The 20,542-nt window shown below is 50.1% G+C and overlaps 7 protein-coding genes and 1 non-coding gene across 9 annotated transcripts; 4 read left to right on the forward strand and 4 right to left on the reverse strand.

The window, feature by feature from the left end:
- Positions 1–1,605: 1,605 nt before the first annotated feature.
- FOIG_00059 (uncharacterized protein) lies at positions 1,606–2,298 on the forward strand (the record flags this gene model as incomplete). The annotated part of the gene is made up of 2 exons (XM_031196036.1): positions 1,606–1,643; positions 1,689–2,298. The coding sequence occupies 2 exons, from the start codon at positions 1,606–1,608 to the stop codon at positions 2,296–2,298; spliced, it is 648 nt and encodes a 215-aa protein (XP_031071803.1).
- Positions 2,299–3,452: 1,154 nt separating this feature from the next.
- On the reverse strand, positions 3,453–4,643 carry FOIG_00060 (uncharacterized protein; the record flags this gene model as incomplete). Its single annotated transcript, XM_031196037.1, has 2 exons — positions 3,453–3,903; positions 4,612–4,643. 2 exons carry the CDS (start codon positions 4,641–4,643, stop codon positions 3,453–3,455), a joined length of 483 nt encoding a protein of 160 aa, XP_031071804.1.
- Positions 4,644–4,984: 341 nt separating this feature from the next.
- On the reverse strand, positions 4,985–5,362 carry FOIG_00061 (uncharacterized protein; the record flags this gene model as incomplete). Its single annotated transcript, XM_031196038.1, has 1 exon — positions 4,985–5,362. One exon carries the CDS (start codon positions 5,360–5,362, stop codon positions 4,985–4,987), a length of 378 nt encoding a protein of 125 aa, XP_031071805.1.
- Positions 5,363–8,165: 2,803 nt separating this feature from the next.
- Positions 8,166–8,543, forward strand: FOIG_00062 (uncharacterized protein; the record flags this gene model as incomplete). Its single annotated transcript, XM_031196039.1, has 1 exon — positions 8,166–8,543. The coding sequence occupies one exon, from the start codon at positions 8,166–8,168 to the stop codon at positions 8,541–8,543; it is 378 nt and encodes a 125-aa protein (XP_031071806.1).
- Positions 8,544–13,587: 5,044 nt separating this feature from the next.
- FOIG_00063 (uncharacterized protein) lies at positions 13,588–14,123 on the forward strand (the record flags this gene model as incomplete). Its single annotated transcript, XM_031196040.1, has 3 exons — positions 13,588–13,596; positions 13,652–13,864; positions 13,923–14,123. 3 exons carry the CDS (start codon positions 13,588–13,590, stop codon positions 14,121–14,123), a joined length of 423 nt encoding a protein of 140 aa, XP_031071807.1.
- A 574-nt stretch (positions 14,124–14,697) lies between these two features.
- FOIG_00064 lies at positions 14,698–14,815 on the reverse strand. The gene has a single exon (XR_004093409.1). It is a non-coding gene; the product is annotated as a 5S ribosomal RNA (ribosomal RNA).
- Positions 14,816–15,696: 881 nt separating this feature from the next.
- Positions 15,697–19,828, forward strand: FOIG_00065 (pH-response regulator protein palA/rim-20). Of its 2 annotated transcripts, XM_031196041.1 has the most exons (6): positions 15,697–15,715; positions 15,778–15,861; positions 15,922–16,159; positions 16,210–16,918; positions 16,966–18,211; positions 18,262–19,828. In XM_031196041.1, exons 2-6 carry the CDS (start codon positions 15,854–15,856, stop codon positions 18,581–18,583), a joined length of 2,523 nt encoding a protein of 840 aa, XP_031071808.1. In that variant the 5' UTR covers positions 15,697–15,715; positions 15,778–15,853; the 3' UTR covers positions 18,584–19,828. The 2 variants fall into 2 exon arrangements, with proteins under 2 accessions (XP_031071808.1, XP_031071809.1); XM_031196042.1 differs by having other exon boundaries at positions 15,697–15,861; positions 18,262–18,688.
- On the reverse strand, positions 18,647–20,365 carry FOIG_00066 (uncharacterized protein). Its single transcript, XM_031196043.1, has 2 exons — positions 20,247–20,365; positions 18,647–20,174 (listed from the first exon to the last, which is right to left on the reverse strand). Exon 2 carries the CDS (start codon positions 19,770–19,772, stop codon positions 18,771–18,773), a length of 1,002 nt encoding a protein of 333 aa, XP_031071810.1. The 5' UTR covers positions 19,773–20,174; positions 20,247–20,365; the 3' UTR covers positions 18,647–18,770.
- Positions 20,366–20,542: the final 177 nt, after the last annotated feature.

The following is a 20,542-nucleotide window of genomic DNA, read 5'->3' on the forward strand; positions in this document are numbered from 1 at the left end:
CACCAAGATCTGAAGGGTCTTTGCTTCTTTTCTTCGCCTTTTACCATCTCCTTTTTTTCCGCCCCTGTTTACGAGCCACTCCAAGATGTTGTTAAAGAATGCCGAGGAAGTGCGAAGCGTGGAGTTCACGGAATAACTGTTTTTATTTTTGTTTGAGAAATCGAAGCCTGTTTGTGGATAATTCGGAATAAACATGACTCTTCTGCTGAGTTGCAGAGAGATAGAGAGAGGCCACAATAAGACACAATATCATGCATGCATAAGTCCACACAAGTAATATCACTGCTGTCACTTTGAGAATGTATCGTGATCAAAGAGAACATCAACTGTGTGTTCACGTCGGATGTTCCACTTTCTCAAGATATCTTCGTGAATGTCAAGACAGGAGTTACATAAAGTCCAAAGAACATTGGCTATCATAGGTATGATTGCTTAACATAAACATACTGCAGTAGTGAAGTATATCGAACATCCACTAACCACCGATATCATACGTTCTTAAGAATCTAACATACACCAAGACAGTCTTACTGCTTGCAGTCAAAGAAACCAGCTTTTCTATAAGTGCTGGCCCGACATATCTCGCTGAAATTACAAGTTTTAGTAACTAAGATTACCTCTGGCATATTACAATTACTGCTGAAAAAGTCCCCAAGACCTCTGAAATAATTACAATTAGCACGTTCAGTATGCAGTTGGGAGTGACAGTGGCAGCCATATCCATTCTTCAGCCTGGCCCGCCGCGTTACGCCCGCCGGTTCCTACCACTGGTGTTGAATCTTTCCTATTGTTCGGTTACCCAACGCGCAGAATGCCTTACGTTCATCTTCTGGGAACCATATTCCCTCCTTCGTCTTCTTGGTAAAGCAACTTCTCTCAACACATCCAATATCACAGTCATCACCTTTCTCACTCCCGCCAAAGAGCTGCCTTTTTGAGTCTGTCCGCGACCTAAACCGACATTTAAATTTCCTCTTTAGACGAGAACCTCGCCAACAAGCGACTTACCTACTCCCACGCGGCAGAATCACACATACAATACACATCCCCCTACCACGAATTCACAATCAGCACTTACAGCTTTCGAGGGTACCGAGCACCGATTCTCGGTGCTGCTATCTTCACTTACATCACTCTTCTCTTCCGTACCATGCCATCCCTCAGCTCGCTCCCCTTGGAGATGTTGGGAGAGATTGGAGGTCATCTGCAGATGCAGGACCTCCATAACTGTTCACTTGCTTGTAAAGTGCTTGATGTTGGGATACAGAGGCACTTGTTCCGCAAGATGGCATTTGCTGGGACTAGGGCAGTAATGGCGGAAGTCCTCTTACGCTTCCTATCAAACAAAAACCAATCACGTACCCGAGCCATGAGCAGTGTATGCAGGTAGGGAGCCCAGAAAACATATTTCGTATGACTTTTGCTGACTCGCTTTGCAGTTCCCTTCGGATCGAGGTGCTGCCACAGGACGACGATCCTTTCGACGAAGGCAAGGACTTACTACCTGCGCTGCTCATTTCCACGAAAAGAAATTTGCCCGGCGTGACTTCCTTGTCTCTTTCTCTCCATGGGCTGTCGAGCTCCGAGATTGCCTCACTTCACAGAATGTTGAAGGAGGGTCCCAGGTGGGACGCGGTCAGAGTGTTAGTATCAGATTTGCGGCCCCTTGCTCTATCCACGTTCCTTAGGTACTCCCTGCGCAACGTGGAGAGTATGGATGTTGTTCCTAGCATGGCTCGACACGGGGTAGCCTCCATCAAGGAGGGCTGCCCGGATCTACGCAGACTTCGGGTGAATTTCAAAAACCCGCTGTACGATTTCCACCAGCACCTTAGGGGAGGCTCTCGGGTCAAGCTGAACCAGTTGGAGAATATGGAGCAGCTGGTAGTCCAGGAGAAGGGGCCGGCGACTGCCTACCCAATCGGCGGAATATCCCGACCGATAGATATCACGACCCGACTCTGCACAATCGCAGACCAATTGAGAGATTCGCCAACTCTTAGGCAGCTCTCAATTGAGTTCCATCCAAGGATTATGACCTGGATCATGCTTCCGGCGCAAAGACTTAATCCCGGACAGCGCCACCGAACCGAACTGGACACTTTTGTCATGACAGGCATAATGGCGATGGGAGCGAGACTCCCACAAGTGGAGGAGATATGCTTGGTAGAGCGCAGCGCTGTATTCAACGGCGTCAACATGATTCACCGGGGTGTTCGCGACCCTGAAGGTGAGATGGCCGTCACGATCGAGGCCCCCGGCCATGAGAATACTTTCCCCTTGAACATTTCGCACTAGGGTCTGTCAGATCGAAGAGTATGACGATAGTACAATGAAGTACAAGCGTGCTCTTTCTCTTTTTCCTTCCCGTTTTACTTCTTTTTTGATAGACCTACCAGAGATAGTGTCCTATGTAGGGTGCAGGGTTTTCGGCAAGGTTTTGATGTATTTGGTTGGAGTTCAGGTTTTTACGAAGATGTCGATGTAGAGCTTCAGGCCTACACTTTACTACATGAATGAATAATGAAGATGTATGAGTCTGTAATCTTGATCCCAAAGTCGCAAGGTGGTATATTTCTAAAAGCCATTGTGACTGTCTTAATTAAGGTTTTGCACATGGCTCGTCAGAAACCGCAACCAACGTCCGCCAGAGACAGGGACGGGTATTACATGACCAATTGCGGCACGTTTTTGGACCAGTTGAATACCTAGACCTCGCTACCCGTGTCATGGATGTGTTGTGATAGATGCTTTGACGGCTGGGACGTATAGAAGAGGCAGTGGTTTTGGTGAAAGACTGGGTTGGTGAAGTCCTTCAGCGAATACCACGACTTGACATCCTTAGACGAGAGACCGCACTTCTGAATGATAGCGATGCTTCAGGGATGGAGATCTTAGGGCGTTCTTAATATTGATCGAAGAGAAAGTTGCTGAAGCTTGGGTAGGTCGTTGACCTCGCAGTGGAAGCCAGCCCCTGAAAATGTGGTTCGTCACATCATATGGGAGTTAGGTGGGGGGTGGCTAGGTCGGTACATGGCAATGCTGACCCGAAGAAACTCGCCCGTTATCAATCTTCCCTTCAGCACCAAAGGCCGACTCCCTTCCCCCCTGAGCCTCTCCTCCGCCTTCGGCCTCAGCGCGTCACCGCGTCCCATCTCATTTCTCGCGTTTTCATCTCATATTTACAGTTGGACAAAGTCCTTCCATCATCTTTTCGCGGTATCCATGTTCATTACCACAACCATTTCCGCCCCTTCTCTCTTCTCATCTAGTGTCCTGTCGGCCACTCCAGCGGTAAGATGGTGCGTTTGACTTGATCTTGTCCAGAAGCAGTCGCTGACCTCGATGTACGAAATTCAGGGGTTCATTGGAAGCTACTTTATTGGGCGGGAGCTCAAAGTCCTCCGTCATCTCTCGCACCAATCGCCGCTGAGTTACGGGATAAAGTGTTCTCAGTGTACATCTCTCACTCCGTAACTTTCACATCGTTTTGCTTGCTTGAGAATCAAGCTGCGCCTCTTCAGACTCGGGTCTTTGACGTAGCGGTCGACGGAGACGAAGCCGCCCTCTCGCCAGCTATTTGGGCACTGCATACGAGACAACCTGAATTGTGCACAACGGAGATGATGGTTGAGTTTCCGATAGCACAAATCCTGCCACTGGTGTCGGATGGAAGAACAATAAAGACAAGCCATGAGGAAGTACGGCTGGCCGGATGAGTGCCAGAGGAAGGGGCTTCGGCATTCCGCAGAACAGGCATGTGGGCGCTTGACGCGCAAGGGTTCAGAGGCTGAGGAGGAATCTGAGCTGGAGATACAGGCAGCGTTGGTCATCAGATGGACCTCAAGCGAGGGTTGAGCCCGCTGGCGGTTTAGGTAGCGCCTTGAAGGTCCATCCCTTGCACTACATCAGTTCGTAGTCACAATATCAAAGCCTCCGTGGCTGGTCAGGTAATGAAGTTGGGGGGTGCTCATCTCCAGCCCCTTTCTTACACCGTCTGTTCCACAAACGATTTTGACTTGCGATAGACATCGCCGTGTACTTCTATGTCACATGTCGTGAAAACCACACTGGCCAGAGCCCGGAGAACCTGTCTTCGGCGTGGGAGGGGGTAGCCGGGGCGCGGTGTGGTAGAGCGCCTTGTGTTCAGCAAAGAAAGGTACAGTCTTTGCCGCTCACAAGAATAAGAGACATTGTTCCTGCAAGGATGTAACTGGTGGTTTTTTGGGTGACGCTCTGACCGCGTTTGCATAAGGATGGTTGTCTAGCGCGGCTGAAGGCCTTGAAGAAACTGAAGCTGAAGAGCCCTAATCCAAATTTCACGTCTGTTTATCAATAGTCGCTGACGCAGAACCATCATCACCTTGAGTGGGCCATTTTACTGAGATCACGAACATGAAGGATCATGGAAGGAGCGTATGAAGTTCATGAATCAAGCTTAGATCAAAAGGTATCCAGAATTTCGGACGGGAGATGTGTTGTTATATCGCGTAGCCTAGAGACAGAACAAGGGCATATTCAAGAACACGTTATCCCTCTATGAATGTACATTATGACATCCCCTTATGATGGTACACACCTAGAAAACGTATCCATCGTCTTATCACTTACTGTTTGTCTTGCAGCTGCATGACCCTTTCCATTATGGATATCTACTCATCTTCACTGGTGACATGTAGCTTCGATTGGTGCTTCGTCCATACCAACAAATTTCCACAATCTTCGGTTTCTCTTACTGGTATGTGACCTGACGCGACAATACCACAGCCATTCTTCAAATTCACAAAATGGGTTACACTGAGTCCAAGATGTTTCCTGACACAAGGGCTCTTCTGAAGAGGCGACCGGGTAGGATGTTGAGCTTCAGATGGTGGGTTAGGAGTTGGATCGCGACTGTCATGCCTTTAGATCATCCTGTTCTCCCAGAAACCAAAAGGACTTTTCCATCACCCAATGACGCATAAGTAGCCGCCCACGTTCATCTCTACCACCACCATTCCCTTCGTCCGTCCCACCCTCCTTCAGCTCCGATGGTCCTCCATAAGTCCTTCATCGCTCTCCAGGTTTGGGAGAGTCTGTCCCCAGACAAGTTGGGCAAATCCTCGTGAACAAGGGGTGTGATGGCTTTGAGCCATTTCAGGAGGGCAAAGACAAGACCTGGGTGGCCTTGCCTAAAAGGGTTGATAGCAGTGAATTCCTCCACCACAAGATCTCTGATCTTGTCCCAATTGGTTAAAGCGTTGAAGATGGCAAATAAGCTGCCTGCGGCTCTGGGGTTTCGGGATCCACGGAGCTGTCGGGATGTTGGCTTGGTAAATTGCTTAAAAAGCGTCTTGATCGTTTTGTCGACGCCGTGGCGCATCGCGAAGTTTTTCAACTGGTGGTAGTCGACGAGCGCCTTTAGGGTCTCGCAGGCCACGAAGTGAATCACCTGGTGGTGATGGTAGGTGATCAGAACGGTCTTATAGACAATCTCGACTGTGGTACGTTAGGTTGTGAGTGTTTAGAAAGAGGTATGGGACTTGCCAAGGGTTTGCTCAAAAATGGTTGAGTTCTCCATGTTTAGGTTTACAGAGAGCGGATGATGAAGAATGGAAGGAGAGAAAACGGCAGTCGAAGGAGAAACTTATGGGTGAGAATTCCGCACTAAAGAAGTAAGAGGTGGGCTAGTAACCTATCGATAATGACACTGACAACGGACCGTCACTTCAATTGATGTGGAGGGGTGCTCGGCAGGTCTCCTCTTACCAGCCAGTGATCCTACAGTACCCTTGGCAAGTTTACAGTGGCCTCGCTACAATAAGGGACTTGGGGAGGTCTTGAGTGAGCTTGAAAGTACCTAGGTATCTTGTCCTACTTGAGTTTGGGAAGAAGCCCCATGCCGCGAGGAGCATCCCAAGCTGCGATCGAGGTCAGTGGTCTTGCCGATTTGCGGCCAGGTCAGTCATCTGTGAAATCACTCCCTGCATAAGGTGAATATGGTCAAGCTTCCTTACAATTGATCATGCCACATATCCATGTCTAGGTTTAAAAGGTTTCGTGAATATGGACGTAGCTTTGCTGGACCGTCTTGCGCCGGAGTAGTATGTTCGATTGTTCCCGAGAACCGTGGTACTTGCGCTCACTAGCATCACCAATCGCTGAGAACTTTGGTTCTTGGTCTTTGTTCATGATCGCATGAAATTGCTACGGCTTTCTCTTAGACAAAGTTGCCTATAGGTTTCAAGAAGTGTTCGCGAAACCATCCTTCACGTCATCATTCCCTTGTTTGTGTCGACGATATCAACAAACTTCACGTCGCCTTGGAGTCTTGCTCCAGGACTCGATTTCATTCCCTACGATGCCTCCCGCTTCGTCGTTGTCCTCCTTCATCTTTTATCCGAACCTTCAGTCGTCTCACATTCTTTGGCCCGTGGCGACGCGGAATCGTATATTTGTCCTTTTCACTTTCCAGGGAGATATTCGTAGCTACGGTCCCACTGCACGCAATTTTCTGGCTACTCCGTTGAGCTTGGTCCCTTCTCTCTAAAGGAGGGTTCGACTGTGGCTTACACCGCGCGGCGAAGGCATAGAGACATTTGTAGGTGAATCAAAAATTGTTCAAGCCTGCAACGATTTCTTCGGGGCACATTGCTTCAGCATCAAAAAGGGGGGGGCTTACCGCTGAGAGATGATGACAAAATACCGTCGCTCATGTCCATGTTCCGAATGCAGATGAGGATTCCATTGAAGTCATCGGTAGATTGCTTAGCTTTCTCCCAGGCTACCTTCAGTGTTGGACTTTGTTCAAGTTGGAGGTTGGATCATCGAGCGGAAGGGCGGGAACGGAGGGACAGTATGGTCGGCGACGCTGTCGGGATCAGTCGCTTGATAGATTGTGGAGGTCACTATCAGCTTGTCAAGACACAGTTGCAATGTGGGCACGAAAATGGTGAGAGTCGCTAGAGTCATCATCAAGTCACGCGAACTTGGGAAAACCTGGGAGCTCACCTTGGTGCGTACTGGGGAAGGCTTCAACGTCCTAGCAGCTGGAGCATTTTGAAGGTGTAGCATGATCCGTAGCGTAATGTGATGTTCTGGGGGCGGCAAGTCGGCTTATTCGTCCGTCGTGATGTTGTGGCAGAGCGTTGGGAGGAGCGTCCGTTGCGAAATGGGCGGGGTCAGAATCGACGATGCTTCTGTATAATGACAACGATGCACTCACTGTGTTATCCATGAATTGGGATCAACTACCAAGGTAAACTATTTTAAATGCTCTCATGGGTTATTTGACTGAAGATGTAGATGCATTTTGCTTGAGAAGGAGACGCATGCTGGGCAATCTCACTCTTTAGGGTAGGTTGACGATGAGCAGAAAGTCATGTAATTATCGTCCAGTTTGCAACAGAATAAATTGTTCATGTACAAACCGCTTCTAGACAGTCCATATGAAGTCTCCAAACCTCAAATACTAATTCAAAATGAAAATGCTCCAAGATCTCACCCTGCCTCCTTTTTGTTCGCATTCAACTCTGAAGGTCATCTACGCCGGAATTACAGCTAGGGAATTGTGAAAGTCATGTAACCGCCTCGGAGTGAGATTCCACTGGAATTTGTCTTCATTCATTATTTAGACATTTAAAAAGAGATAGGGTTTCGATCTGCTTCATGAACAAATTGGTTGACAAGAGGACATGTAGTCTGTGGTTCTCTGTTCAATTGCCGCCCCTGAACACATGATTGGCCAGAACAGCCGCGCGCATAACTTACAACATTGTACATGTACTTCATGTCACAAACACTCTCTCATAATTTCTACCCTTCGTATCAAGCCTGGAAATACTATCTGGCCCTTTGCAAGATGTCTGACACTTCACCACCTGAGCGCGTAACCGCTATACATCGTCGAACCCCTTTCCCGTCACACCCGTACCTTCACCCTCTTCCACGGCGCTTATCATGATGATCCCTGTTTTGGGAAAGGACAGCAGATTGATAGTCTCGCTGACTGAGCGGTAGACATCCGAGAAATCATTGGGAGTGAAGGATGTGGAGCCCAAGGACCTCATTCTTGAACGGTTGAGCCAATGCTGTGCCATGTCGCTTGCGGTATTGTTGGCGATGGTGTATTCGATCGGGGGGTCATCGGGGTGAGCGTTTTAGGGACGTTTCAGGAGGGTCTTGAGATGACGATCGAGGAAGGCGATTATAAAGAGGAGGAGCAGAGCAGCCCGATCAAAATGCAGGCTATGCAGCGGGATCTTCTGAACCTCCAGCCTCTGGAGAACCCATCGGATGATACCAGAGCCTCGCAGGCTTTCATTTTACTTGGCCACGGTGAAGCGGATGAAAGGATGCCGGTAGGGCTGGGGTGGGGCGCGGCGCGGGTGATGCGAGATGCTGGGTACGACGTGGAGTGGAAATACTATGAAGACCAGGGACATTGGTACAAGATTCCTAATCAGATTGATGACATCGTCAGTTTCACCATACATAAGTTTTGGTGGGAGAGTGCTCTATTAGACTTAGCCAGCTTGATCCTGGTAAAGGTGGATCGATTGTGAAGGGGGATTCTGTGTCGGGATAGGAGACCCCCAGACCTGACGATCAGTCACCTTCTCATTCCGTCGTGTTTCATTGCTGCTTTTGGTTGACCTGTGCCCTTCTCTTAATGCCAGTTCTCAGTTGGCTGGAACTTGATTTCAATGAGTGACCCCGGTACTCTAGAAGGCGGCTGTTTGCTAGTGTGCTATGCTCCGATGAGCACAGGTTGGTCGACGCAGCGGCGCTTGACATATTGCTATGTTGGATTGCCGCGTCGATGGCGTCTCCGCTCCTTCAAGCCGTCGCCATGCCTGGAGCAACATGCCAAGCTTCCGTCGTGTGTGTTGGAGTGACATATCGCTAGCCCCCTTTTCGGCATCATCATGGAGGAGGATGGGGAAGATCGAGTATGGAACTGGATTTTTCTCGACGAACTTCCAGTCGTCTCTTGTGTCAATGTCCACCGTTGACCCGTGTTGCAATTCATCAAGGGGGTAATGAGCGTTGAGTTCTAAAACGCCTTTCAGATGGGCTTGTTGTCAAGGATCCCATCCTTCTTGCGGCCGTTCAATCAATCTTTATTGCGCTGTCGGAATTGGGTCTCTTAGCGGGGATGGCGGTATGTAAGCGCTTCTGGTTGGGATGTTGAAGATGTTGCTATGCATGCTGGTCAAAGTGCGGCTTTGTGAAGCTCAACAACTTCCTTCCACCTCCAAGAAGCCGCGGGCTGTTGACGACCGAACCTGTAAAGCTGTACTGAGGGAAGTGTAATGGGATGTCGTAAGATCGAGTACTGAGAGGTCGCTCGTCCGGCATGATTGTGCTCCAGAGGCGACAGCGCATCTGAGACAGGTTAGCAGAGGGCATGGGGGAAAGTCGTCGCTTGGGCCGTGAGTTGTGATGATGGTAGCCTCGTGTTTCTTCCCGGAGGGAGGAGATGCAGCGGCTACTCTTCAAAAGGTCAATGTCTAAGCAGATGTGACATGTCGGATATCATCCCTTCTGAAAAGCGCCCACAGTCCAGGCCCGAATGAAGTCTAGGGACCTTGGGCGCCTTTGACCGAGTTGATGGCCATCGTCTTGGGGACTCTGAGCGTACTGGCTCATCTCTGCCGTGGACTAGTTGGCATCCTCGCGTATCTAAACTTCGCGCCAGATAGGGCTGAGACCGTTGTATCGTAGTCGTTTGGGTGTATTGTTCGAAAGTAGTGTCGCTGTCAATCAGGCCGAGTGTTGCTCTGCGCAGAGGGTCAATAAGAATGTGTTTTGAACATGATCCAGAGCTGACCGCCTACCTGTTTTTGAGGGCTTCTGTTGGCAAGAGTCGGAGGTGAAAGATGAACCACATATGAGGCCCTCCTTCAAGCGCCATATCATGTTCGATGGTGAGCCCCCTTACTGATGGCGGTCGCTGTATATCGGCGGACATGTGCCTCCTTCAAAGGCGACGACTTGCAGAAATGCGAAAGGAGAATATTAGTAGCGAGTCGGCATGTATTTTCAACTCAAGTCCCTGACCACAGCTGGCATTTTAGAGTGGCAATGAATGTTCAAGTTTCTTTGACCTTGGTCGCTAAGGGAGACTCGTTGTCGTGATATCACAAGCACCCCCTTTCCGCGCATGTCGCCAAAATCTTGAGTCGAGCAAGGGTTTCATCGAAGAGGGCGTTGGGTTGGACTTCAAGGCGCGAGTGCCTGGAGCGGTATCGGGCTGCCTTCGCAAGGTTATTAGTGGGGTGGGGTGTTGGTAGTAGACTCGGGCATGACTTGTTAGAAGATGGATGGATGGAGATCGATGAGCCAAAGCAGTCAATGAGAAGAGTTCGAGAAATTCCGCACCACAACATGGATACCTGGTTTTATATATCCGGGGGAACATATTTGCATGCTTGAGCCAAGTGGTGCATGCAATCCTTTAACGAGAACACGTGCCTCCGTGTTTACCGGAAGTACCAATTTCTGAACTATCTTCACTCAACACTCAGTTGATCAGTTCATTCCACAAATGCTACTTCTATAAGAGGGAGACTAAGACTACCTGAGATCTCCATCGACGGACCTATAGTGATTTTGGGTGTACTCGTGGGGATGTCGGCGCGTGATAGCAGCACTCGATAAACTTGCAGAAAAGTCCGCCTTACGGTCCAACTGGGATGGGAACACAACAGCTTCATGAGCTTCCAAGGTACTTGTAGGTTATTGCAAGAAGCAGTTTGCCTTCAGAGATTGCCCGCCTCGGCTTCCAAGGGTCATCATCCGCCACTGTCTGCTGCAGACCAACACCACGGTCCACCCCCAAACACAAGACACCTCATGATACAGAGCCTCTCCAGCTTTCTGGTGTTTCCCGTTCTTCGCGAGTGCTTGAGATCGTTCATGTACGAAATTGATGTAAGTTTCAGAAATGTTGCTTCTGATTCGGAAGCCCCTGAATTCAGGTCAGCATCAGAAACTGGTTTTAAGAAAGTCGCGACTGAGGTAGGAAGCCCTATGGCTTCGAATTAGTACTAACTAGTACCGCGAGTGAAGTAAATCTTACCAAAGCCTCCGTGCCCAAGTCTTCCATGGAGCTGCGGGCGTGTGATTCTGTGTCAAGCATGATGAAACTGAGCAGCCCCCGACCAACACTGAGTCAATTTGATGCAAGATTGAATGGCTTGTACGCCTTCAGTTGCCTTGATAGTCATTACGATCAGGCGGCCTCATACCACATATCTTGTAAAGTCGAAGCTGGTCATGGTCGGGAGGCGATGTGGAAAGGGGGGGAGCCGCTCTTGTGCCAGCGATGAAATGATATGCCGCGATCTTGCATGGAAGGTAATTAGAGGTAACTGACGGTGCTTTGATGGTGTTTTACTGCTGTCATTGCCGCTGTTTCTTATCCTTTGGGTGTGGCCAATGTGGTAGGGAGCTCGCAATAGTCGGCAGTGAGATTCATACCTCGATTGAGTTGTTCTTCTTGTTCTTTCGGTGCCTATACTCGTGTGAAGTGCAAGCCAACCCGACTTGGGATGCGTAAAAGTCGGCAATGCTGTGTGTTGTTTGTCATAAGGGGTACATCGGTCAGGATGAGTTGGGCGAGGGGCGAATGAGAGGGTATCATCCTGACTTTCAAAATACCACTCCAACACTCTCTTAAGGGCATTCGTCTTGATTGTAAAGGTTCAATGTGTTGAAGTGGTGGCGGTATCTGTTGGTTTGTGGTCAGAATCAGGGAGTGTTCTGGGGTCCAGTGCTTGAACGCGAACAGGGACTTTGTGCAGAGAGTGTTCTTACCTAACGACCTTGGCAACCACACCTATGTACAAAGGGGCCAAGTACAGCACTTTGATAACCAGCTAATAGCTCCGCAAAGCTATGGACAAGGAGTGCATCCATGGATCCCCAAGTGTCGACCTGCCAGTAAATGACATAACGAGGAAAATAGCAAAGTGAACTTATTGTTTAAAGGTCACAATCCCGTGATGCACATTGAGACAACTAAACAATAGAATATCACAGCACGGGGGGCGTATGGAGGGGCCTGTTCAGGGCATCAGCTGCCCGCCGGTGACTAGATAGGTGCACGTACGTCTCCCAGGGGACAGACAACGTACTAACGACCACTGAAGCTCCTTTCCGGTTGCACAAGCAGTCTCCTCAGTGAGTTCGAGGGTGATATCATTGCTGTCAGTGGCAGAGAAGCACGGTTGCCAGTGGAAGAGGGCAAAAGCCCTGATGTTGCGGGCGCAGCTTGGTTGCTGGGGCTATATCTTTCTCCCTCGCACCTTTCTCCTCCATCTCTTCTTTTCTTCCTCTCTCATCCTCAAACATTTTTATCCCACAACATCAAATATCATTATCCCCAACACACCTCTCCCCTCTCCCCTCTCCCCCCTTCTTCTATATATACACATACTATATCGCCAACATCAAGAGTCTTCTGGCTCGGGGCCCAGGCTCGCATCCTCAACAAGAAGCAGCAGGCCGAGGACGCTGCCAAGGCCCTGCGCGGTCCCAAACAACGGACAGTGAGTCACGGCATCTTCTTTTTCTCCTCGCGAAAACATTTTGTGCTGCTGTTATTCATCTCCTCAAATCTCCTCCTCTCTTCCCTTGCCCCAAACACGCGGTCCTTTACCTTTCATTTCACTCAGTGGTTCACTTCCCTCCGACACGCGAGCCCACATACTCACCACTCATCCAGGCTCTTTGCAATGACTCGCAAGTGTCCCGAGCCAGACACTATTTCGAAGTGATTTCCCGTACTTCTTGTGGGCTTCGCACCATGGAGAGAAGAGTCTAGACTCTTATCTTCTCTCTATGGTGACGGAGAACGTCGTCGCCAAAGTCTCCAGAGACGTCAGAAGAAGAGAATCTTGACTACTGATGCCATCTGCTCGGGCTCAGATGAAGGGGCCAGTGAACTCCGCACCCCAGCAAGTACCTACTTCCCTTCCCTACTTCGCAATCAGTCCTAACCTGGCGACAGATCATGCTTCGAAACATCCCCAATACTGGGTGACTGGCCGCCCCATGAGGGCCGCCCTGTGAAGAGCCACCGCGGCTCCCGAGGCCTCAACAACATCGTTGATATCAACGAGCTCGTGGCCGGACGCGACTACCGAACCACCGTAAGTGCCTATCATCCTGTCTTCCATCACAGTCAGTCCTGACCTCTTGGCAGATCACGCTTTACCATCCCCAACACATTGGGTGACAGGCCGCCCCAGGAGGGCCGCACCGTCAAAAGCCACCGCGGCTGTGAGGATTCAACAACATTGTGGACATCAACGAGCTTGTTGTGGGAGGGGATGTTCGCACAACTGCAAGTGCCTCTCTCCCCGTCTTGCATCAGAATCAGCCCTGACCTCTTGACAGATCATGCTCAGAAACATCCCCAACAAGGACGGCCAACCTCCTTCGAGCAAACTGTCGGCGTCTCTCTCGGGAGACTCGATTGTATGTTTCGACTCAGGTTGGTCGAAATTGTTTGGTGACTTTGGGGTGAGCCGTTTCGACCCCCGTCGCAAGGCGGGTGAGTGACGGCCCTGGATCCCGGGGCCTGAACAAGAAGCGGCAGTCATGGAAGCCGTAAGTTCTCATCTCTCGTTTTTCATCCCCCTCCATTCTAACATGTCATGTTAAGGCACGTCGCACTGTGTATGGCGTCAACATGCTGCCCCAAACAACTGACTTTGGCGTCACTCCTGACGAAGCCCGCGCCCTGCACAAGAAGCAGCATGAGAGCGACTCTAAGATGGTATGTCTCGGTCTTTCCGGTGGTTGCATGATGTTGTCACCTGTCCTTTGGCAGCTACGATTTCATGTAATCGCCGGGAAGGCCGAATACATCATCGACGTAAGTTACCTATCTTCGAAAGAGTCCCCTCGTTCTCGACATGCTAACTCCTAAACAGTTCTTTCAACCCCGTGGCATAAGATCTAAGGGTAAAAATGCCACCGTGTTCTACCCCCAAGGTAGTCCTACAGTCGCTTCTGCTCAATCGCAAGCAGCGGCTGAGGACGCTGCCATCCAGGAGGAAGATGGCATCTTTGATGGCGGCCCTACCAAGGACTTCGGCACCACTGGTCACGACAACCCGGGCAACCTCATCTAAGCTCACCAAATTCAACCTATGATATCGACGATTTTATGATTTTCACGACATGGTCAGGATCAAGAAGGTTCTTGGGGGTCTGCGACACACCAGCCCCTTCAATCATCGAAGTTCTGTGTGGTGATTATAAGCTCTCAGCCACAGGTCTCAACTGCAAATAACACAATTGGCGTACAACCTCGCCCATCATCGATCTCGGCAACTTCATCACCGAAGTTTTCGCTTGCCAGAGCTCACATGTTCCTCGCTGCTAGACTTTTCATCATTCCATCGGTCTCGATCTGAAAAGCTCCCTCAGCTTCTCAAAGAGTACCAGGAAGCCTGTGATGATATCAAAGTCAGCCGATGGGAGACCGACGTCAAGATCACCCACAATCCCTGTCCACATCATCAACATCCTTACCTTATATCACCAACATCTTTACCCTCCATCTCCTATATATACCTTCCATTGCCCGACCAGATCTCAGCATTGAAGCCCCATGGGGCCTGTCCTCTCGGCAATATATATACACTGCGCGACCGACCGCAGCATTGAAGCCCCACGGGGCCTGCCCTCTCGGCACTTTATATATATCTTGGCAGCAGAGCAGGGATTCGCTGGTCATCACCGACCCAACTACTAATCCGCCGGTTGGTGGCTTGACTATGGGAGAGCGAACGGGATCCTCTTCGGCTTCCACTGTGACTTGCCGCAACTGCGAGAAGCAAGGGCACTTCAGCAAAGGAAACTCGAGAAGCCAACATTAGTTCGGCTCTCCATCCCAGTCTGGACCAGACGGCCTCGTCGGAGATCACCAGCAATTGGTAAGTCTCTTTACCTCTCTCTCTGACATTGACCTTGTATTAATATGTCTAGCCTTGGATCGCCTTGGTTTCAATTCATCTTATATTATACACGACGCCCAACAGATGAGCGGACATTAGTTCCGCTCTCTATCCAAGTCTGGACCAGGTCGACTTGTCGGAGAGCACCAGCAACTGGTAAGTTGTCGCCCTTCTCAGTGACATTGGCTCATCACTAACTTGTCGTTCAGTGCTTCTTCTGATCATTACTTGGAGCCTCCCTTCCCCCTCAAGATTACAACCTACCTCGGTTCACCCTCTTCCTCCGACAGCCCTTCTCGACAGCATCCGCTCAGTTCATGATCTGCTTTGACCACGCTTGATCCCTCCGCCGCCCGCTCATCTCTCACTTCCACTCATTTCGACTATCACACTCATTCTGTCTGACCAGGCAATGCTGGACTCTCCAAGTCATCTTCATCGGTTATTATTTGTGGTGGACGGTTAGGAATGGTCAGCGCACATAGCTAGCAAACAACTAATATTCAAGATATCAATTAGAATATACTTCTCCCACCACGAGAGACCTTGCAAATGCCATAATGTGACTGTCCGCCCTGCCTCACTGCCACCACTCACTTCGTCCACTGCGATTATTGAACATCTGTCTCTGCACCAACTCATTCTTGGACAAGCCTGGCTAACCTTTCTTTCATTTTCCCAGACAATTGATACGCAGCTCTAAACCTCGATCCCACTCTCCTCTTGATCCCCCCACTCTAGGGTAGTGGCTGCTGCGCCACATCGTATGTCATTGCCCCTCCAACGTGGCGCCTCCACAGCTCTGATGAAGTCATTGCAACTCTAGCAGCCCAGCGACCTTGGCAAAAAAGCTAACTCTACAAAGGCTCAAGAACCCGCAAGTCAGGTTCGCAAACGAAGCCATGTCGTCGTACGAAGACCCAGCTATGCCGGAAATCCCTGGACTTATCAGCTAACATTTCCCTCTCAGAAACATCCTTTCCATCCCCTTTCGCAAGTCGGCCCAGCTCTCGCTTGCTTCGACGATACGGCAGTATATCAACACCAAATATGATCAGCACCCGGATATGTTTAAGCATGACCTCGAGGTCATTGATGCGCTTCGGCGCGATGCGGTGAACGTTCGAGAGGCGCATCCGAGCGGCATTAAGAAGCTGCAAGCATATGCGGGACAGCTTGTTTGGGTTGGGGGCAAGTTTCCTATAGATGTGAGTGTCACGCGATGCCAGCTAACAGCACAAACTGACAATGGTGAAAGATTGGAGCCGAGTTTTCGTGGTATCCTGCCCTTGGATACAATACCGAGCGTCCTATGGTGCGAAATAATCTGAAGTACGAGCTTATGAACATTCTCTACAACCTCGCCTCCCTCTACTCCCAGCTCGCCATCAACACGCCCCGGGGCAACACCGAAGGCCTCAAATCAGCAGCGAACTACTTCTCCCTCGCAGCCGGCGTCTTATCGCATATGCAAAAAGAGATCCTTCCCGAACTACGAATGTCCGATCCTCCCGAAGACATGGACCACGATACACTCGAGTCCTTGATCCAACTACTCCTCGCCCAGAGTCAAGAATGCTTCTGGCAAAAAGCCGTTATGGATGGCTACAAGGATGCATCGATCGCCAAGCTCGCCGCTCGAGTGTCCGATCTGTATAACTTTGCTGGCGAAGCTGCTATGAAGAGCGAAGCCATTAGCAGTGCCTGGATCCACCACATGAGCGCCAAGCATCATCACTTTGCTGCTGCCGCGCAATACCGAGCTGCATGCGATTGTCTGGAGAAGCGGAAATATGGAGAGGAGGTTGCGCGACTCAAGGATGCTGTTGCTTGTGCGACGGAGGGCATTAAGGAAGCCCGAAATGGCTATCTTGGCAAGACGGTGGTTGATGACCTCAATGGGCTGAAGCGCAAGGTTGAGGAAGATTTGAAGCGAGCAGAGAAGGATAACGATGTTATCTACTTGAGTATGTGCGCTGCGACCCTTACTTGGCAGAGTACTAACATTTTGCAGTTGCTGTACCACCAAAGTCGGAGCTCAAGATTCTCGATCGCGCAAACATGGCTGTAGCTCGGGTGCCACCACAAGTTGCCAACCCCTACGATTACTTTGGCGACCACGCCGAGTTCGGACCAGCTTTGTTCTCTCGACTTGTCCCCTTCTCGGTACACGTTGCCACATCGATTTACGAGGAACGACGCGATCGCATGGTTAGCCAGAATATAATTCCGGAACTTGAATCGCTCACAGACAAGATTCACGAAATTCTCACATCGCTTGGGCTACCTGGTTCTTTACAAGCTCTTGAGAAACCTCTGGGTCTACCGCCAAGTTTGGTCCAACATGCTGAGGAGATCAGACAAGCAGATGCCATTGGCAGAGTGCAAAAGGGCTTTGCGGATATCGACAAGTTGCGCTCTGGAGATATGGCAATCTTTGAAGAGGGCAAAGCGGCTCTAGCTTCGGAAGAAGAGGAAGATCAGCGATTACGGATGAGATACGGAACAGACCGATGGGTAAGACCCGAGAGTCGGCAAGATCCTCAAGGTGGGAAGCTTTGGCAGCACGCTTCTGAGATCGAGAGCTACTTCCAAAGTAGTATCAGTAGCGACGCGGTTGTCAGGGAGAAGTTCGGCGCGATCCAAGATCTGCTTGCTATCCTTTCCGGACCGGACCGAGATCTGATGGACTCTGTGCCGTCGAGCCGACGGGTTGACATACCCGAGACATTGAAACCTGTCATAGGAAGATTGCGCGGCGCATACAACGACGTTCTTCGTCTTGAGAGCCGCCGTCGTAAGAAGGTTGAAAGTTTGCGGGAAAACGCCCGGCGCGACGACATCAAGCCGGACATTTTGAAGGAAGCAGCCCGATTGGAGCGAGCGTACCCTAACACAGCACTCGTCCCGGCTCACTTTGAGGAGTTTTTCGACAAACGACTTGATAAGTTGTATGAGCCCGAGGTTGAAGCGATTGAAAAGGAGGCAAAAGACCAAGAACGTCTATTGGCCGATGTTCAGCGTATCAATCGCGAGTTTGAGTCGCAGAAGCGACAGATGGGTGAACGCGGGAACCGAGAACGCGAGGTGGCTTTGCAGAAGCTTGATAACGCCTATTTCAAGTACAAGGAGATTATCAACAACCTCGAAGTTGGACGCAAGTTTTACAACGATCTGAACAAGATTGTTGGACAGGGTTTCCGTGATGTTATTCGCGGTTGGGTTGCTCAGCGCCGCATGGAGGCGCGAGCATTGGAAGAGTACGTCTCTGGCAAACTTTATACGGACCTTTTACTGACCGACATAACAGGGAAATTAACATGCCGACGTTGTCAAACCTCAACATCTCTCACCAACAACCTCCCACCCAAAGCCCAATGCCGTCACACCAAGACCCGTCACACTCATACGCACCACCACAACAACCCCCTCAACCTGTGCAGAGTCCAGCTCAGGCAAACATACAGTCTTGGGGAGAGACGGTACAGCAGCCAAGACCAGTACAACCAACACCGGTTGGTGCCATGTGGACTCCTGGTATGGGTATCAAGTTTGGTCAATCTTCTGGTGGTTCAGGCCAACCTCCTGCACCTGGGACGTGGAATCCCAACTCTGGAATCAAGTTTGGTTGAGTGTAGTGTTGTATAGATATCCTGACTTTTAGAGGGCTGTTGTTTAGTAGACATAGCATACATGGCGAATACGAGTTTGTTTAGACCCAAGTCTCATTAGTGTCAATTGTCTGTCGTGTGCTGAACCTATCGTGAAGCTATTCGCTGTGACCTCATGCCATCCACCATCAATTCTCGGCCTGCAAATTCATCGCAGGGTATAAACTCCGTGACTGGTAGCATGATATCCTCTCTTCCCAACCTTCCCCGTCAACTCACTCTTCCACTCCTTGCCTTCCCCGACCAACTCAACAACCTTGTTGAACGTAAACTCAGGCTTCCAGCCCAACTCCTCCACCGCCTTACTAGAATCATAAACACGATCAATCCTCTTCAAGTGACTCCATCCCTTATCCTTGAAAACCTGCACACACTCCGGCGCAACAGTCTCAAACACCTGCTTAGGGTCTTTGTCCAGCATCGCCAGCGTGTCAGCGTCATTAGGAAAAGGCGGCGGTGCGCTGATGATGTACTTCCGAAACTGTATCTCTCGCCCTTTCTTCATCGCGCAGACTGCCGCGCGAACTATGTCTTCAATGTCGCAGCGACGGTACGCTAGTTCAAGCACTTTGAGGTTGTCGTCTGATAAAGCTGCTCTGCGATCTTCATCGTCATCCTGCTCTGGGAAAAAACGGCTCGTGCGGAGGATTAAGACGGGCATGCCTGTTTGTTTCTGGATGAGGAAGCATAGATCCTCCGCTGCGACTTTTGTAGCGCCGTAGATGTTTTTGGGGATGGGGACGACGGTTTCGTCGATCCACGCAGCGGGTTGACCGGGCTTGGGACTTAGGGCTGCGCCGAATGTGCTTGTTGTGCTGAAGAAGATGAAGCTTTCGATCTGGGCGCCGAGTTTGGAGGCTTCTTCGAGAAGAATGAGGGTGCCGGTGATGTTTGTGTCGATGAAGTCTTGCTTGGAGTGGCTTTCGACATGGGGCTTATGCAACGTCGCAGCATGAAGGACATGCTGGATGGGATGTTTCTGAAGAAGAGATGTCACAAAGGCGCGGTCAGAGATTGATCCAACATGCGTTGTGTTCTCAGAAGGTAAGATGTCGATCCCAAGAGGTGTGAAGCCGAACGTCGGGAGGGAAAGCATAAGAGCTGTGCCGAGATGGCCGGATGAGCCTGTTACGAGGACGTTATAAGCCATGGTGTTTGGTTTGACGTTAGAGTGGTATTGAAGGATGAAGGGGAGATTTAGAAGCTGTTTCGAGGAGGTGATGGGTGAAGGTGAGGGTTTTGTAGATGAGGTGGGGTTTAGTCGGCGAGTGAGTCAGGCACTAAGACGAAGAGAGGTGAATCACGGACGAGGGCGGAAAAAAGGGATTTGTGGTGAGGATGGACGCTGTGAGAGGGGATACAATAGTTGTGAGATGTTGTTGTGAGATTAGGCAGGGTGAGTTTCACGGCGTGGTGTAAGGCCGAATTGAGGTGTTGACAGGTTCCGTTCCATTGAGGATCAGGTCCTTATTTATGCTTATCTTGAAGAAGCGAGCATTTAGACAAGTATTATGGAGTCTCTAAACGTGTTTCCATCTTTGCTGGTGATAGCCTCAGAGTGTGCTGTCAGCATTCAGTCACTTGTTGGTGAATAGTGAAGACATGGTTCGACTTAACCACTCACTGTATTACATGCCGCGCGCCAATGCACAGAAAAGACCCCGAGATGACACAATGTGTCACTCAGGAATATCGGCTAGAGAAGAATGTTTTGTTCTGCCAAGTTCTACTGTTGAACTTGACGTGTCTTGGTAGAATAAGACATTTACCAGTCTGATGCAGCCAGGAGTGAGGACGCACTTAGGCTTCCGAATCACATCTGCAATTGAACTTGAGAAAGAGCTGGCTGGTAGAGAATGTTCTCTGATGACGTCCATATCTTTGTTGCCCAATTGACTCTATATATATCCTGTGTTCACA

This window comes from Fusarium odoratissimum, assembly GCF_000260195.1.
Source record: "Fusarium odoratissimum NRRL 54006 unplaced genomic scaffold supercont1.1, whole genome shotgun sequence".
Classification (NCBI taxonomy): domain Eukaryota; kingdom Fungi; phylum Ascomycota; class Sordariomycetes; order Hypocreales; family Nectriaceae; genus Fusarium; species Fusarium odoratissimum.

Coding starts and splice junctions, on each gene's coding strand:
- FOIG_00065 (XM_031196041.1), top strand. Junction 16,919..16,965: donor TAACGATGTTATCTACTTGA/GTATGTGCGCTG, acceptor AACATTTTGCAG/TTGCTGTACCACCAAAGTCG. Junction 18,212..18,261: donor GAGGCGCGAGCATTGGAAGA/GTACGTCTCTGG, acceptor CCGACATAACAG/GGAAATTAACATGCCGACGT.
- FOIG_00066 (XM_031196043.1), bottom strand. CDS start 19,772: ATGGCTTATAACGTCCTCGTAACAGGCTCATCCGGCCATCTCGGCACA.